The sequence below is a fragment of the Prinia subflava genome, chromosome 4 (assembly GCF_021018805.1).
Source record: "Prinia subflava isolate CZ2003 ecotype Zambia chromosome 4, Cam_Psub_1.2, whole genome shotgun sequence".
Lineage (NCBI taxonomy): Eukaryota > Metazoa > Chordata > Aves > Passeriformes > Cisticolidae > Prinia > Prinia subflava.
Window position 1 is genome coordinate 19982691 of NC_086250.1, and position 16726 is coordinate 19999416.

The 16726-nt window shown below is 42.1% G+C and overlaps 1 protein-coding gene across 2 annotated transcripts in view; it reads right to left on the bottom strand.

The window, feature by feature from the left end:
* The window catches only part of LARGE1 (LARGE xylosyl- and glucuronyltransferase 1), a 272408-nt gene that overhangs the window by 3753 nt on the left and 251929 nt on the right, over positions 1-16726 (bottom strand). For both annotated transcript variants that reach the window (XM_063395775.1, XM_063395774.1), the window contains 3 exons: positions 16000-16278; positions 9120-9266; positions 3862-4057 (listed from right to left, as the gene is read on the bottom strand). In XM_063395775.1, the coding sequence (XP_063251845.1) occupies positions 3862-4057; positions 9120-9266; positions 16000-16278 (622 nt within the window). The remainder of the gene's footprint in view (positions 1-3861; positions 4058-9119; positions 9267-15999; positions 16279-16726) is intronic.

The following is a 16726-nucleotide window of genomic DNA, read 5'->3' on the forward strand; positions in this document are numbered from 1 at the left end:
TGCATGGCATATGTTGCTTTGCCTATATGCTAAGATACTTACAGAGACAAAACTGTCCAAAACTATTTATAAACCTGAAATAAGGGGAGAATATGATATCATTTACAGACAATCTGTGAAAATGAACCTGCTAATTCCATATGCTTTGAGACATTTTTACTCAAATTACGTTCTCCTTCATGAAGTTTGAGATACTGTTGCTAACTCTCCTTCTCCTGTAAAACTACTTCACTTATTCTCTTTATATCTGACCAAGTTCTTTGACAATTTTTGTTTAAAAAAATGATGGTTGATTTAAATCTCAATTATTTCTGTTAGAGTCTTTCAATTTTTACAGGTAAATATATGATGACTAGAGTAAAGCTTGAAAAAGCCTGATTCTTAGAGAAGCTGAAAGTTCACTAGTGTAGGATATGCAACAAGCAGGTATCTTCTGCAGGGACCTGGGTGAAGGATGTGAACCTCATTATTCTGTAGCCAACGGAAATACCCTAAGCACTTTTTTCATCTGGAATTTCAAGAAGTCTGAGTTATGTTGGATGCAAATTACAAAAAACTTTGAAACAAAGGCAAATTTCCTATTTTCTCACACAGTTTCTATGTACTATTCTAGTTGCTGGATTGGCTCATTAACCCTCTCTACAGAAGAAACTGGCCAGGGAGGGAACAGCCACAGAACATGCTGGCTTTACAGGAAGTGGTGCACAACTTCCCCCAGTTTGTAATGTCCAGTCACTTGTAGATTTAGGAGTCTGTGCAGAGACAAAGAATATCTGCAGCAAAGAACCAGAGTACTTCTGAATATTTTAGTAGGGAAAGAGATTTATGGGAAAAAACACATTTGTGCTGATAAACCTGAATGTTTCATCTGTATGTACTGGACAGCTAAGTGCAGATGCAGTTTCTTCTTCCCTATGAGAATGTCTGTTCCCTGACAGACAGTGCTAAACTGGTAAATATTTGTGCCAATTTGTAATGTTATCATATACAGGAATGGAGTCCTCTGAGCTCTGTTTGGGACTGTAGCAAGAGCAAAATAATCTGATGCTCACAGGCAGAATTTATTTAGCTAGAAGATGCTTAGGACTAACAGGGAACCAAACATGAAACCAAAGGCTGGCATCATGGTGTAAGGAGAGCTAATAAACTATGAACTATAGAAAATTACTCTAAGGGACCTTAAAACTGCTGGCTGGAGCTGCAGAGGAAGATGCATCCCCCTCATACAACCTTTTCTTTGTTCTCTGCTTGCATCTCAACTCTGTAATACTGTGAGTCAGAGACTGTCCACACTCTGCAGTGCAAACTGTTCCCATCCCTCTGAACGGTCTTCAGGCACATAAAGCCTTTCAAAAAACTGTGAGTCTACTGCTAATAACACCCTTTCAAATATGCTGGGCTTTGTTCTTGGAAAATGAGACACTCACAGTCTAGTAGCACAATCACTGGAAAGGTAGGGAAAGGTTTCCTAATGACCTCGCCCAACTACATGGAAGCCTCTGTTGAGAAGGCAATGCACAATTGTAGTTTATATTTTGGGGGGGTCCTCGGGTCGTGGTTGTTCCCGTGTTGGCAGGCAAAGAGACTCAGACGGCGGTGGGGTGCTGATGAGTTGAGGGTTTATTCACTGAGGGAGAGGGGAAGAAGGGAAGGGGGAAGAGGGAAGGGGAGCGTCTGGAGGCCTCCAGGGGGAGAGGGGCAAGAGGGGCAGAGCCTTCTGCCTTAGCATTCTTATCACAGAGGTTCAAAGGGGCGCGGTAACATTCTCCAGCCAGTCAGGTTACAGATACAGGATACTGCAGGGAGGGTACAGACTTGGGATAAACCATACATTTTCCAGGGGTGAGCCAGAGCAAACCATTTCCATAAAATGCAATTCCACAATGCACTTGCAGGAACCTCTGCCCCTATCTCCTAGACTACAAATTCTTTAGCTGGAGACTGGCATTATCTGTGCATTTGTACAGCATCCAGCTCAGTGGACACCTGCATGCTCCCAGAATAACATCCTGCTCTGAGGGATGGCAGTAGCACAGGCTCTTGGAAAGGGATCTGGAGCAGACCTCTCAACATACACTGCAGTTGTGAGGAGCAATGAAATAACTGAGAAGCTGCTCTGCTTACTGGTAATGAAGCCAGCCAAGCAGCTGGCAGCAGCCTGATCTATGCACCCCAAAGCCGAGGAATGCCACAGGGGAACTAGCTGTGCCATCCCATGTCTCCTCCAGGCTCGTTTGGTGGGAGAATTTGCCAATACGCATGTTGCTACAGAGGAAAATGAAACTTCTTTTGAATGTGATACTGTATTCAAGGCCGGAAGTGTGAGAAGAACAATTTCCCAGAGTTAATTCCAACCCAATGGTCATTTAAAATAATTGTGCTATGATGAACTTTGGAAAATGTTTCCATTTCCCACTTGTGAATCTCTGTGCTGGGCAGACACCTCTGAACAGAAGAGTTAAATCCTGAATGCTACATAAGAGCTGCCACTGGGAACACAAGCCTTGTTACCCATATTAACAAATAAAAATCCATTATCCTGGCACTCTCCACAACTGATGGTTAATTGATTAGTGCTTGGAAAATGTACTGAAAAATTACAGTGTTATAACAGAACAAAGTATCATTAACATTAAGATAAGGGACAATTTTTTTTAGTCTGTAATAATTTTTCTTAAAGTAAGTAGGTACAAATTTGTTTGGAACAGCCTTGGCAAACAGAGGGCAAGTGGCTGCCAGCCCAAGGTGACCATGTGGTTTTGTAAGCAGAAGTAGAAAATACCCTTCCCACACACGCCTGCACACAAATACACATAGCCCACACCTCAGAGACACAATCTCTCAATAACTTTCTCCAAGCCTTGAGCTGCTCTGATTCAGATAAACAAGTGAGACTTGAGCAGAGAAGGATCTGCTCTATTCCAGATTCATAGCAGAAGCTATCACAGCAGGATAAAGATTGCCAAAACCCATTTTTTTGGTTAGCATGAAATACTACTAGTTCAAACACTGGGATTGAAACCAAACTGGAAAAAACTACAACAAACCCAAACTAAAAAGAAATGCCATGACCCAGACCTTGCTGATTAGCACAGTGGGTAGCTCCTCATCCAAGAACAGCAGGGTGATGCAAATCCTGCCATTTCAGAGAGCAGCAGCACTGGGCTCCCATGGAGCCACAGTCACTGCCAGCCTCTAAGATTTAGGTTGGCAGCAGGGACCTTGGCAACTCTGAGAACTCTGGTGCCAGTCTGGGACTCCTGAGCTTTCTCTGCGTCCTTATTATTATAAATTCTGCCCTGCAGCTTCATACCAAGTCACAGATTGAAGAAGCAGGTAGCCCAAGGCTCAAGTACCTGGATCCTTTAGAGTCTGCACCACAGCCCCAGACTTTGGAAATGTAAAGACCTAGGCTTTGCAGAAATGTGCTGTAAATCCTAGCCAGAAATTAAAGATGGTTGCTTTGAATTCAACTGAAGACTAGTTTTTGAATTCTAAATTAGCATTTGGAACACACAAACTTCTATTTAACTGAAAAAGTCCAGCTAGGTCTACATGTTCCTTAATAAATGCTGGGATTGGCAACAACTGCTGCAATGCTTCAGTCAGGAGGAGAGCACTACAGGGGTTGTGCCTCTGCAAAACACTGAATTTCTTAGAACTGACAAATAAATGAGCTCAGACTCAGTTCTTCATTTAATACTTGACAAGCATTAAATGGACTGTTCCCAACTCAAGAGGCACTCATTAAGGAGCTCAGTACGGCCAGATGAACACTCTGGTGACGCCTTCCTACAGGACACAGATTTTGTTGTAACACTGCAGAGCTCTGGGTGAGATACTTGTGTGTCATCTCCTCACCTGTGCATCCAGTTCCATGATGTGAGCTACTTTGTTCCAGCCAAATCCCACAAAGCGCCTGTCATACTCCGGGCAGTCCTTCCTCACGACGACGTATGGCTCAAAGTCTGCTTCCCACTCCACGCGGTAGGGAGTGGTGGCTGTTCGCCACTTGGCAAAATTTGTTGGCGCGTGCCCTTTCGTCCAGACGTGATACCTGAAACAGACATAAACGGCAGGGATGTGGGGAGGCAATTAGACAGAAAGCATCTTGGCGAGGCATCAAAATACTACCTGTTAGATGAAATGCTCAAAAATAAGGACATAAGCTTACAGTTCACATCATCGTTTTCAGGACACGTCAGAGGCCATTTCTAGGACTATTTCCAGCATGCCTCCCAGAGCTCAATGCTTAAACACATCTAGCTGGTGAAGGATAGTGTGAAAACAGTACCTCATGCTAATGTGAGAAACAATTACACAGTACCCTGTCAGTTCATCTGCACTACAAGTGCCGTGTCTATTCCTAGCAACCAGGCAGCTGCATCAGTCGGTGCTCTAAAATCGGTGTGGAAATCTGCAGCTCAGATAAGGTTCCTAAAATTAGCTATTTCCCCACCGCGGTGACATTCACAATATGTTTTATAGGCAATTTTATAATTTGCTTGAGAGACACCTGCCGCTCTGGATAGATGTTTCATTTTATTAATTACAGTTATTACGATGGCAGGAACTAAGTTGCAAAATTACATTCATAAGTAAAATATTACATAAAGGCTTTCTGCTCAAAGTTCTACATTGTGGGGAGTACTCCTGTGATTTTCAGTAAGGTAATCAATTTGATTTAGAGAAAAAGATCCTTTTAGATTTTGCTAATCTTGTTTAGGTCACAGCAGGTCTCTTCCTAGCGCAGCTTGAATGCACCCTGTTAGTGCCAGGGTCAATGACTCTCTCGCCCACTTATTCTAACACTTTCCAAAAATCAATGAGACAAGCTCTTTCTGCAGATTCATAGATTAATTAATGAAACAAAGGCATAGCAGGTATCTGCATTACAACACTGAGATAGATAGGCAACAGAAGGGACAATACAAATATCCTGTCAATTTGTAAAGTAAGGTACATTGAATTCACAGGATGACTCACATGCTAAAACTGAAGGTATTTGAGCATTAAATATTGCAAAACTACAACATGACGCAATGTTTCAAATCTCAGAAATTCTCGTAACATTGAAAGCTATTGCTAAAAAACAGGACTATAAAATCACAGCCTAGTAGTTTTCATTTGGACATATTTGCATGGCTTGTAACAAGAGAATCAGAGGTGTTCAGCTTTGCTGACTCTCTGTTTAGGGCAGTGCAGGAAGACTGAATTATTAGGATGGCATTGGGGTCACAAGTAATGTATGGTCCTTTATATGCTGCATTTCTAAACTGTAAACAGGTTTCACCACCTCCAAATATCTCGCCTAGGAACCAGGAAAAGCAAACCGCTTCTGTATTAAAAAAACTGACAGTGAAATAATTCTCCAGAGAATATTAGAAAGCAGTGCCAAACTCACAAAGATACTTATAACCCTTAAAGCCCTTTGAAATCGTAGCCAAAAAATCTATCCCTTTTTCTGGCCTTTTGGAGATGAGTGGCTAACCTAGCCAGTCACTAATGTGCAGCTATCTATGCTGGAAAAAAACCTAAGCCACCAGTCACAATGTGGGGTTTAAAATGATGTAAGATTGTGGAGGGTGCTGTATCTTCTAAAATCCTACCTCCGGCATTTTGAAATTAATTATGGTAATAATAATAATGACTGCTAAACACTTATGAAGTGATTTGTATCTTCAAAGCCCCATACAAACTTTGGTTAATTGAGAGATTCAGGAGAGAAGCAGCCAAATGCTGCTGTTATTCTAGTAAGACTCTCCCACTGATTTAAACAGGGGGTAACAAGATACTAACCATAAAAAGAATTCAATTTCTTTCCACCCTTTTTAGAGATATCAGTGTAAGCACCTATAGCAGCTCAAGTATAACCTCTGTGAGTCAAGAGAGCAAACTAGCAGGGAAAAATAAATAATTTGGAAGAGACAATTAAAGGAAAATATGGAACTGGGGTTGCAGAAACAAAGCAGAAAGGAAGATTCGATTGTACAAAACCAAATAACAACAGAGGTTATTTACTTGCCTCTTTAGAGTGATTGATGTGAGTGGAAGGAAAGAGAAAGGCAAAAGGACAGCCAAGGTCCTAACAAAGAGGTAAATGAGCATAGGATGATCAAATGAGGTGTACACACAACAGTGATGGAGGAGTAATTAGACTGAAAACAAGAATTGTGAGAACATTATTGGATTGCACACATATCTGCACATACAATATATATGGGTTCATACACAGATAATCTGCTGGAACTAGGTCTTGGTCAATGGCTGATTACATGAACTGTACTGAAAGACAGATAAGCAGACACCATTCCATGGAGGTCCAAAGAGAAGAAGCTCCCATCAAAGGATGAGTTGTTTCCAACAGACTTTACTACCTGTGATGCAGTCGTGGGAAGAGGTTCACTGTCTATACTGGTATTCCTTCTCCCAGGACAAATGAATAAATGTAATTTTCTGCTCAGGCCCTTCTCACTCAAGATTTAAATACACATTGAATTTTAATGCCACACTCAATCTCACTGAATTCCCAGAGAAAATTGTGAAAATTTGGAACAGCATATTTTTCACTATGCTCACAATTTTGACAAATCCAAATCAAGTAATTCGATCTCCCTAAAATCACGATGAGTTTCTTTCCACGGTTCATGGAAAACAACTGGAACACACCATATCTCCTCCTCCATTTTGGAGCCAATGTTTCATTTTACTCGTGTTACTGATTGCTTTTATTTAAAATAAAATGTCAAAATCATAGTAAACTTTGCCAAAGTTAGCAAAACGAAGCAGTTATTTTTCTCAGTGCGTTCTTCCTCCCTGCCTCCTCTAAGCTTCCTGTTTCAGTGAGAAAGATGATTTGGTAAAAGAAGAACTTTCCCACTTCTGTTCTCAGATGCTTAAACATTTTGCTGGATTGTGGATGCAATCAGTTAATTAGTTAATCAGTTGTTGCTTTTTATGTTTTCTCAATATGATGATGTGTCTCCTGCCAGCTGTGGTTTCCCCTGTGCCTGGATGTGTGTGGGCAGCGCAGTTGTGGCTCATCAGCTCTTACCCAGGCCCTGAGCAGGCACATCCTCGGGAGCACATCCCAGCCACCAGCTGCCAAGGGAGCCAGGGAGCTGGCACAGAGCCCCCGCTGCGGCGCAGGGTTTCACACAGCACATCTCGCCAGCCACAGATGCTCACTTGCCTTCTCTTTTCTCCTGCTGGTGACTGAGGGATGTAATTGAGAGCCGTTGTGTACTTCTTAGCTGCCCAGAGGTAGAAAAGGTCACCATTTCAAAAAGAGGTGACAAAAGCAATTTCAGTGAGGGAAAGATTGTAATCTACCGTGTGGTGTGAGGGACTGGGATGCTGCAGGCGCTCTCAGCAATCACTGTCACAGCAGTCCTCCCCAGCTCACTCCCACATGCTCAGTGCCAAATTGCAGCATTATTAAAGCACCTTGAAGGTGGAGGTGGAAATTCTCAGCCCAGAGTGCAGATGCTTTGTGGCTGTCGATAGATTTGAGCAATGAAATGAGCCAAAACAAACTGGGGAAGCATTTGTAAAATGTATCTTACATTAATATGTACACCAGCTGCAGACTGCACGTCCTTCAAGTCTTATTTAACCTTGCTTTGGAAAAACTCCCACTAATGTTAAAGACACTCTTGCCTGAGTGAGACTTGAGAAATGATTTGCAAATCCAGCTGTGTACGTAACACACCAACATGCTGTATAGCTTGAAGACGAAATCTGTGGTGGAAGGCAGTGTGCAGCTGACTGCTGGTGGAATGCAACATCTGAAAATCTTGAGGGTGTTATTTTTCCACCAGGAAGACTTTTTCACTCAACTATGAGAGAGACAACTATTTTTTATCAGATCTCTTGTTAATTTTTATGTCTTTTGTATGTTAAAGAATGATGGCAGAGGGAAAGGTACTTGCTCTATCAGTATCCTTAAGTAATTTTCCAGAGGCATGCCTCTCTCAGTCACCTCAAGTTTCTGTTTCAAGGCAGTCACTGGTAGAATTCTGACACTGATCAGAATTATGTTTTCCAGACTCACACAGGCTGTCTGCTATGACATGTGCATGCAACCATATGAGGGAAGGGTGGCTGCTGCAATGAGACAGGTGTGCAATATAGGGAATGGGAAAAGTGTGAGGAAATCTCTAAAGTAAGAGAAGGATGGGAGATGTATGATAGTGAGCTCCTCCAGCCACGGATAATGCCTAGCTTTTTCATAGCTTTCATCTCCAAACACTGCAAAAAGGAGAGGTGAACACTGTTACCTGTATTTCAGAGACGGGGAACAGAGATATAAGAAAGCATAGTGATTCTTGTAGCACCTCTCAGCAGGGCAGTAGTGGAGCTGAGAAGAGAATACAAGTCTTCTAAGCCCCCTCTCTGTGCAACATCATAAGGCCATATTGTACTCTTCCCATTGCCGAGATGCTGTACAAATGTCTGCTAATCAGACCTCACCACACACACCCAAGAGATGGTTAACCCCTGGCAGTTGCATTTTAAAACTGAAGAGTCTGGCAGATAATGGAAGTGACTTGTTCACAGCTACAAAAGAAGTCTGCTTCAGAGAAGAGCTCCAAATTTAGGTGTTCTTTGCTTCTTAGCCTCTAGTCAGAGTACTCTCTTACCTCTGCATGGAGGAACTCTAGGTATTTAAGCAGCTGTTCCACACTTTAAAAGAGCGTTAAGACAAGCCTGCACTTGTTTTTCCAGTAAGAAAGAGAACCAATGGGCAGAGATACATTACTTTTGGTCACATGGGAAGACACAGCTACCCAGACAGTATTTGGCAGCCAATAAGTGAATTACACGCAGTTGAGTGTAATGGTCACGCTTGATTTTGTAGCACAATAAAAAATGATGAAAATAAACAAATTCGATTTAACAACTGAAGTCCTTCAGTAGAGGACTGTAATACGAGATAAAATGCTGAGCTTACAGACAGAATATATCCACATGATTCTGTTCACTGCCTCTCTATGGAAAGGGAAAAAAATCCCAGTAAGTTTCATAATGCAGCTGATAATGAGAGAAAAGAACTAAATATTCAGAAGAACATAAAAACCAGAGATAACAACCACAGGTTCAAGAGTGCTTTCCATTACCTGAATGTAAAGAGGGTTCCCATGTCCAACATAGATAACAGCTCTGCTTTTGACTTGGGGAAGGAGAGGCGGTAGCGTAGGGTCTCAAAGGCAGGTACAATCAGAGCTTTCTTGGTGTTAGCTAGGTCCAGCTGGATGACAGACTTCCTGGCAAAGAGAAACAACAAATTTTCAACTGAGCAAATCACTGAGCTTTTCAAAATAAAGTGCAGAAAATGGCCAGTTAAGATACTATAAATGTAACCATGGCTCATATATTTTCCTACAGGTGCTTCAAATTTTCGTATGCTTTGGTCTGCTGCTCTAAGAGCAGGGAGAGCAACAGAATTCCAAATGGGCTTGTGTGTTTGACTGATCAATGCTGCCCTGACAGACTGTTGGCAGCAGAGAAGTGCTCTACTCTGGATGGACAGGAATGACTCTCTTGTTCCTTCTTTGTCCTGCAAGTTGTTCAGTGCTGAGATTGTTTTGGTGTGTGAATGTGTGCGCACATAGGCATTTCACACAGCAGGGCTCTTTTCCAGGCAGGGGCCTTGGCATGATGGTCACAGCACAGGAGCAGCATACAATCTCTCATCCTGCCTGCCAGAGGTGTTCAGCCTATTCTTCCCTAACAAACTAAAACTCAAAGAAAAAGAAGTTACTTTTCCATCCCCTAACTGAATCTTACTATGCCTGTCATTAGAAATAACTCTGTCTCAACTTTCCTTTCATTAGCTCCATATTTCATACCAGAAATACAACTCTCTCTCCCTGTCAAAGTCAGTTCCCCTTAACAGGATTCAATGTCCTGACTTTTATGTTACTGCAACATGCAATCAAGGACAATATGATAAGCAGCAAACTCTCTACAGACTTTTAAGTTGAAGGAATTGGGATCACTGTCCTAATAACAGAAGGACCACACAAACCACTTTTCTAGGCCCAGAACACCTAGAATTCATTTATACTGCTGTCAGAGAAAAAGAAGATGAGCACAACTACTTAATAAAATCTGAATTTTAGGGAATTCATATCACCCTATAGGCTTGTTCTATAAAAAAGCAATCTGTTCTCAGCTCCTTACTGCAGAGTTTGCATTGTTTAAAGAGCCCGTGACACATTCCAGTTAACTTTTCACAACTGAAGGATTTTTACAGCATCATAAACGGTTTTGTACTTTCTTCACTAGGTTCTCCCTCACCATCACTAGAGGCCAAGATGTCTGCATGTCAATAAATGACTCCTTCACAATCAGCATTTGTGACCTTCCAAAGATGTTGAGCAGTGCCAGTATACAGTCTTTATGATGCTTTAAAATGTTCCTTCCCTTTCACACTTCTGAGAGCAGGGGATACTAATACAGTTTCTTTTCCAAAATCTAAGTCTTTCTGTTCCCTGTGCAATCTATCAGCCTTGAGAAGTATAGCTTTGGGGATTCAGTTCTAGGAAAGAGAAGTAACATTCGTAGTGATGCTCATCCTTTGGGCTCTGCAAGGAAACAGCAGCTTCCCATTATGGCTGTTTCTATAACTTTGGTTCTATGGAGAGCTTAAAAGTCCCAGCCAAAATTCAAAGGCCTTACTGTGCTTGGCACTGTCCAAGAGTAGGAAACGATCCTGTCCATGAAAGTTCAGTCTGAAGCTGCCCAAAGCTGCAGCACGCACAGGTATCAAGCACAAGCAACAGCAGAAACTGTCAGACAGAGCAACCTGTGTTGAATCTAGTGTTGAATGTGACTTATTCTCTAAGATATGGGATATAACCACAAAAATGCTGTTGATATCAGCAATCCTTTCTGCACACTCCCTGCTGCTCTTGTCACCTGCAAATTTCATACAGTTGTCAATGTCTGAACTATTGGAAGGAATAAATAATAGTACCTTCAGGAAGAAATCAAAAAACAGAGGGAACAAACTGACAGAAGAGCCTGAAATCACTTGCACTGTCAAAGGTCAACATGAAAAGTGAGGTAAGCGAAGAGAAAAAGATGTCTGGAAACAAGATGCTTGAAGTGCATACAGGGAAACACTGAGTTGTAGAGATACTTCTAGAGTGAAATAAAATAGCAGGATATTCTCTGCAGAAATATTTTCAAGAGACATCTGAGCATCTGAGGCGCATGTTGGTATGGCGGGTTAAACCTTGGCTGGACACCAAGTGCCACCAAGCTGCGCTTAGCCCTCCTTCTCTGCTGGGCAGGGAAGAGAAAATAGGATGGAAAACAACTTGTATGTTGAGATAAGACAGTTTACTAAAGCAAAACCAAAAGGTTGAGTGTGCACCAACAAAGAGAAAAACAGAAGATTTTATTTTCTCCTTCCGATCAAGTGATGTATGGCCACTTCCAGGGAAGCAGGACTTCAGCACACATAGTTGTTCCTCCAGAAGGCAAACATTCTAAATAATGAATGCCTGCCTTCCTTCTCCTTTTCTTAGCTTTTGTATCTATCTGAGCTGACATCATTTGGCATGGATTCTCCCTGTTCAGCTGCATTAGTCGTGTCCCAAGATCTTGAACTCTCCCAGATGGGGGGCAGAATGATGGAGAGACAGCACTGATGCTGTGCCAGTGTTGCTCAGCAGTAGCCAAAACACTGGGGAGTTATCAACACCTTTCCAGCAGTCACTGCAAAGCACAGCACAGTGAGGGATGCCACGGGGAAAGACCTCCAGCTCAGCCACAACCAGTACAGGTGGTAAGGTCAAAGTGGAGGGGCTCTCCAAAACTGAGCTGGGAGTTGAGACACACCCAGACAAGAAGCCCAGCAGCACTGATCTCTGAGTAGAATCACCTGCCCTTGAAGTGGACTTGGTGACATAAAAAACTGATGCAAGGTGAAGAAGAAATCACTGCTAACATCCAGATGTTGAACTTGAGTGACAAAGGACAACAGAGGTCATTTAAACTGTGATAATAGCAGGGAGGACTTGTTAGAAGAAAAAAAAAATCTATTTTCTTCTCATAACTTGGCTGGTTACATAACTGGCCATTGGACAATCAGCTGAAAATCTAACTTCTTCCCACTGTAAGCACATCTACCTTTTCATTTTCTGTGGGATGATTTTCTCTCCTGTTTTGAATGGAGGTGATATTTGCAAGTTGACTGGTTCTGTTACACTTTAGGAATAGAAAAATTTTCACTGTTGGTGCTGCCAGGTATGTGGAATATAATGTAGGGAATACATTTGCCTATTTTGCAAGCTAGCACTGGGTAAACTAGGTAATTCTTGCACTATCCTGATGAGGACCTTTTTTTTTTTTTTTTTTTTGATTCAGTGGTACTGATTCAGTATCCACTTTCCTTTCTTGTCCCTTTACCCCAAACCCCCAAATAAGGATTTATGACTATGTAGAGCTAGCTCTCTTTGTGCTAGTGTTGTCCAGGAAACCATTTCCCAGGTATCTTTGTGTTCAGACCTGATGTGTGTCATTCTGACACAGTGAAGGCTAGGTTAAACTTTAAATCTAATCAACTGTATTTTTCACAAAGCAGTGAAGAAATGAACCTTAAATCACAAGAGTCTCCTCACAGGTTGAATGAACTCCAGCATGTTCATATCAATCTTCTAATCTGCATAGTTCTTTTCAAAAATTAACACATAATTCTCATCCTCATGTAAGTAGATAGTAAGATCACTCCCATTTTTGGAGGATAGAGAAGCTCAGACATAGAAAGTTTAGCAATCTAATCCTAAAGCACTGCACTCAGGGAAAATAAAGAAAACAAAGAGTCCATTAACTTAAATGTGCTTCTACCATCAGGATTCGGTAAGCGGTTGGCTGCAAGTGACAAATATGGCAGCCACTGAGCTTGTGGTCAGAATGGTAGAGCTATCAACCCACTGGTAAATTCATTAGAATGCTCCTCCTCTCTGCACAAGGAATAAATTAATAGATTACAAAGGCAACCAACACAAAACCCCCAACAGGCACTATCTGAACTATCTCCTTTGCTGAGATGCTGAAAAATACTACTGAAAAGAACTACTTCACAACTCATGTTGTAGAGGACAAGTATAAAACACGTGGATGGAGTTGGGATGCTGAGTGCCAATTCATGCTAAATGTGTCACTGGAAGCCAAGGGCACATTTTACACAATTGTGTCAGGAAAGTACTTTAATGCTAGCTGTGACACCTGTAGATAAGCAGCCAGCCTCACTGGTTTATGTTAGAAGTCACTGTAGGATGACCCAAACACTTTACTTGCAGCAACCAGAAGAAGCCTTCTCCTCTGGGGCAATGACAAGATGACCTCAGTAACTATGGTAAACAGGAAATCCTTAAATGATACATTTCCTTTTGTACTTCACAGAAGACTAAGGCAGGACTAATAGGGTGTTTGATGGAGATAAAAACACTGAAATGGTTTTACTTAGCAGCTGTGAAAAAGCTCAATTAGCACAAATCTAAGTGCAAAGCAACAGATAAATAAAGGGATAGATAACCACCAGCTCCATCAGTTTCTCCTTCAAAACTGTTTGTAACCTTTCTCATATGACACCTTCAAAATATGTTGAAAATATTTTTCAAAATTCCTTTCTTTCTGAGAATATATTCTCTGCAGAGACACAAGATGCAATATATGTAAATCAGCAAACTTTCAGTGAGAAGGACTTGCCTGGCTTATCCCGTACAAAGCAATGCCTGAAATACCACGCTATTTCCATTTGTTTATGGTTGTTCTATCTGAGGAAATGAGGATAAAAATGTTTTATGTCTCTCTCTAACAAACAATTGCTGCAATTCAGACAGATAGCACTAATCAGCTATTTGCAGAGGCAGTGGGAACAGTCAATACAGAAAGACACAGGGTATCCATATTTAAAATAATCTCAATGCACCTCCCTGCTACTTTGCTTATGAAAATCATTACTGAAAAAGCAACAAAAGCCTCAAAAAAATCCAATCATTTTTTAAAGAGTTGGTAGTAGCAGATAAGCAACTTCAGTATTCTCAGGCAAGAGAGACTTAGTCAGAGTTAAGGTGGTATGGGCCTTAAAAAAGGCTAACAGTATAACAAAAAGTCTCAGAGGTAGCAGCTCTCAGGCAGCATAGCTGTTTTTTCTGAAGCATCAGCAATGCACCATCACGGTGCATTTAGTTCTGTAATACAAGATCGCCCTATGAGAATATTTCTGTGGTTGTAATAGCTCAAGGAAATGATGGTACTTCATTCTGTCTTCTCTCCCCTTCATTGCTGGCTCCATCCTTGTATTGTGAAGCAGCATGAGAGAACAAGTTCCTTTTGTAGCACTAAATACCAGTATCAACAGCTGCCATCCTTACTGTGTCCAGCACTGATCTGCAGAAATGCAACAGTATGCAACACAGAAGAACAGAGAAATGAAGAACAACTCTTTGTCCATGTATCTGGAGATAGGTAATGTGTTCAAGGGACAGAATAATTTTGGAGTGCTCATAGCACAACTTCAAAAGACTTCAACAAAATAAGAGGGAAACAAGTTGACACAGTGTGCTAATACATCAATGACAAAACTGAATTTCAGCATCTTGAAAGCCATAGAATGGTTTGGGCTGGAAGGCACTTCTAAAGGTCATCTAGCCCAACCTCCCTGCAGTGAGCAGGGACATCTTCAACTAGATCAGGTTGCTCAGAGCCCCATCTAGCCTGACCTTGAATATTTGCAGGGATTGGGTACCCACCATCTGTCTGGGCAACCCGTACCAGTGTTTTACCACCCTCATTGCAAAAAACTTACTCCTTGCATGTCATATAAATCTCCCCTCTTTTAGTTTAAAACCACTTCTTGTTGTTCTGTCTCAACAGGTTCTACTAAATGTCCCCATCTTCCTTATCAAGCCCCCTTTATGTACTGGAAGGCCATAATAAGGTCTCCCTGGAGCCTTCAGTTCTCTGAACAACCTTAACTCTCTGATCCCTTCCTCATAGAAGAGGTACTGCATCCCTCTGAATAGTGAATTTGGCCCTGTACATGTCTTACAGAGTTAAGCCTGAAACAAAGAAACTCCTCTGTAAATTCATGATACCAGAAGATGTATTTTCCTTTACACTCGAAGCCCCGGGCTTATGAACTGACAGGGAACACCTACAGGCAGGCTCTCACTGGAACACTTTGATCAACTTTTACCAAATTAGGGCAGAGATGAAAAGCAAAACTGGTCAGGATAAAGGAATTGACATCCTCCTGTCTGGCCACAGGGTGTCCTCCTTGCTCTATGCTTTGCCCTCAGATGACCAGCCTCTTCAGGGAAAAAAGGTCTTTATTACAAGAAAAGCTCAGTTAATGGATCAGGAGTCTGTAGGCTGCTCAGCCCAACCTGCTCACATGCAGTATGAAACAACATACACTGATGTTACTCCTCCCAGTTTCCTTATGACAATTATTTTGCCTTGACAGATGCTGGCATTGCAGTCATATTTTTGAGCTGGTTAGACTCACCACCTTCTTTTCAAGATAAGGAACTGAATTAAGCGTGTGTCACACGGACAACAAGTTCAGTAATGCTTTGCATGTTTCTTCTGTCACTGACATTAAGAACCAGAGATATTTAGAGAAATTGCCAGGTTCACACCCCTGCTAATAGATGACGCTCTTGGACATTTAGTAACACTTAACCCAGTTCAATTTTCAAATTGGTTCTTTTGCAGCCCTGAGGAGATTATTCTAATGGCTAACAAGGCTCACATTCAGACCTGGGTTTTTTCTTTCATAACCATTTTGCTTTACTTTCCAGTTACAGTCCCTTCTTCTACTAAAAATTGTTGTGCCTTGCTGGGCATTGTCAGACCACAAGTATTTATAAGCTGCCATTTCCAGATCTGCTCAAGCTGTTTGGGTAGTATGTGAGAAGGGAGGGGTGTGGAGAGGCTGAAATCGTGGGTAACAGTGGGAATTCCCTCCCTGTCCACTACCTGAGGTACTCGTAGAGCCCATACATGGGCAGGAAGTCGATGTCGGACAGGAACATGTACGGTGTGCTGATGTGCTTCATGGCCACGTTCCTGAGCAGGTTCACAGGGTAGAACTGCCCCTCCTTGTACACGATGTGGTAGCCAACGTTGTGGCGGCTCATCAGGACTTCTGAGCCCTGAGCGTAGCGCAGGAATTGCTGGGCTTCTGCATCAGAAAGGTAGAGTGCCAGGCTGATGGGACCTTCCCAGTGCTTGCAGATGGCTTCAAGCATCTGGAGCCTGGAAGAGGAAGGGTGAGAGTAAGAAAAACCCATTTCCCTGTCTGGGACTCTGGGACTCTGTGCCTGCATTCACCTGATCAAACGCAGATATTTTTCTCTAAGTGAGACTGACTGGGGACACTTCATCTGCTGTGGAAAACAGTAAACATTTCTACAACATAATTAATTGTTTAAGATGGTAAGTTGAGGTCTCCTCCTGGACAGATGGACTGTGCCCTGGACACACCTATCTCACTAAATCCAATGTAGCCTAAGATGGCCCTAGATCAGATACACACATCAACAACTCAGACACCTAAGGCACCATCATTTCTGTCCAAAGCTTTGATGCTGCAGGAAAACCCACATGGATAACAGCACTTACCTAGTGGGAGCTTTGAGCAGCTGCAGGGATCTGCTTACAGGATAGGGGGCTCATAAACTTCAATACTGTCTAGTGCCCAATC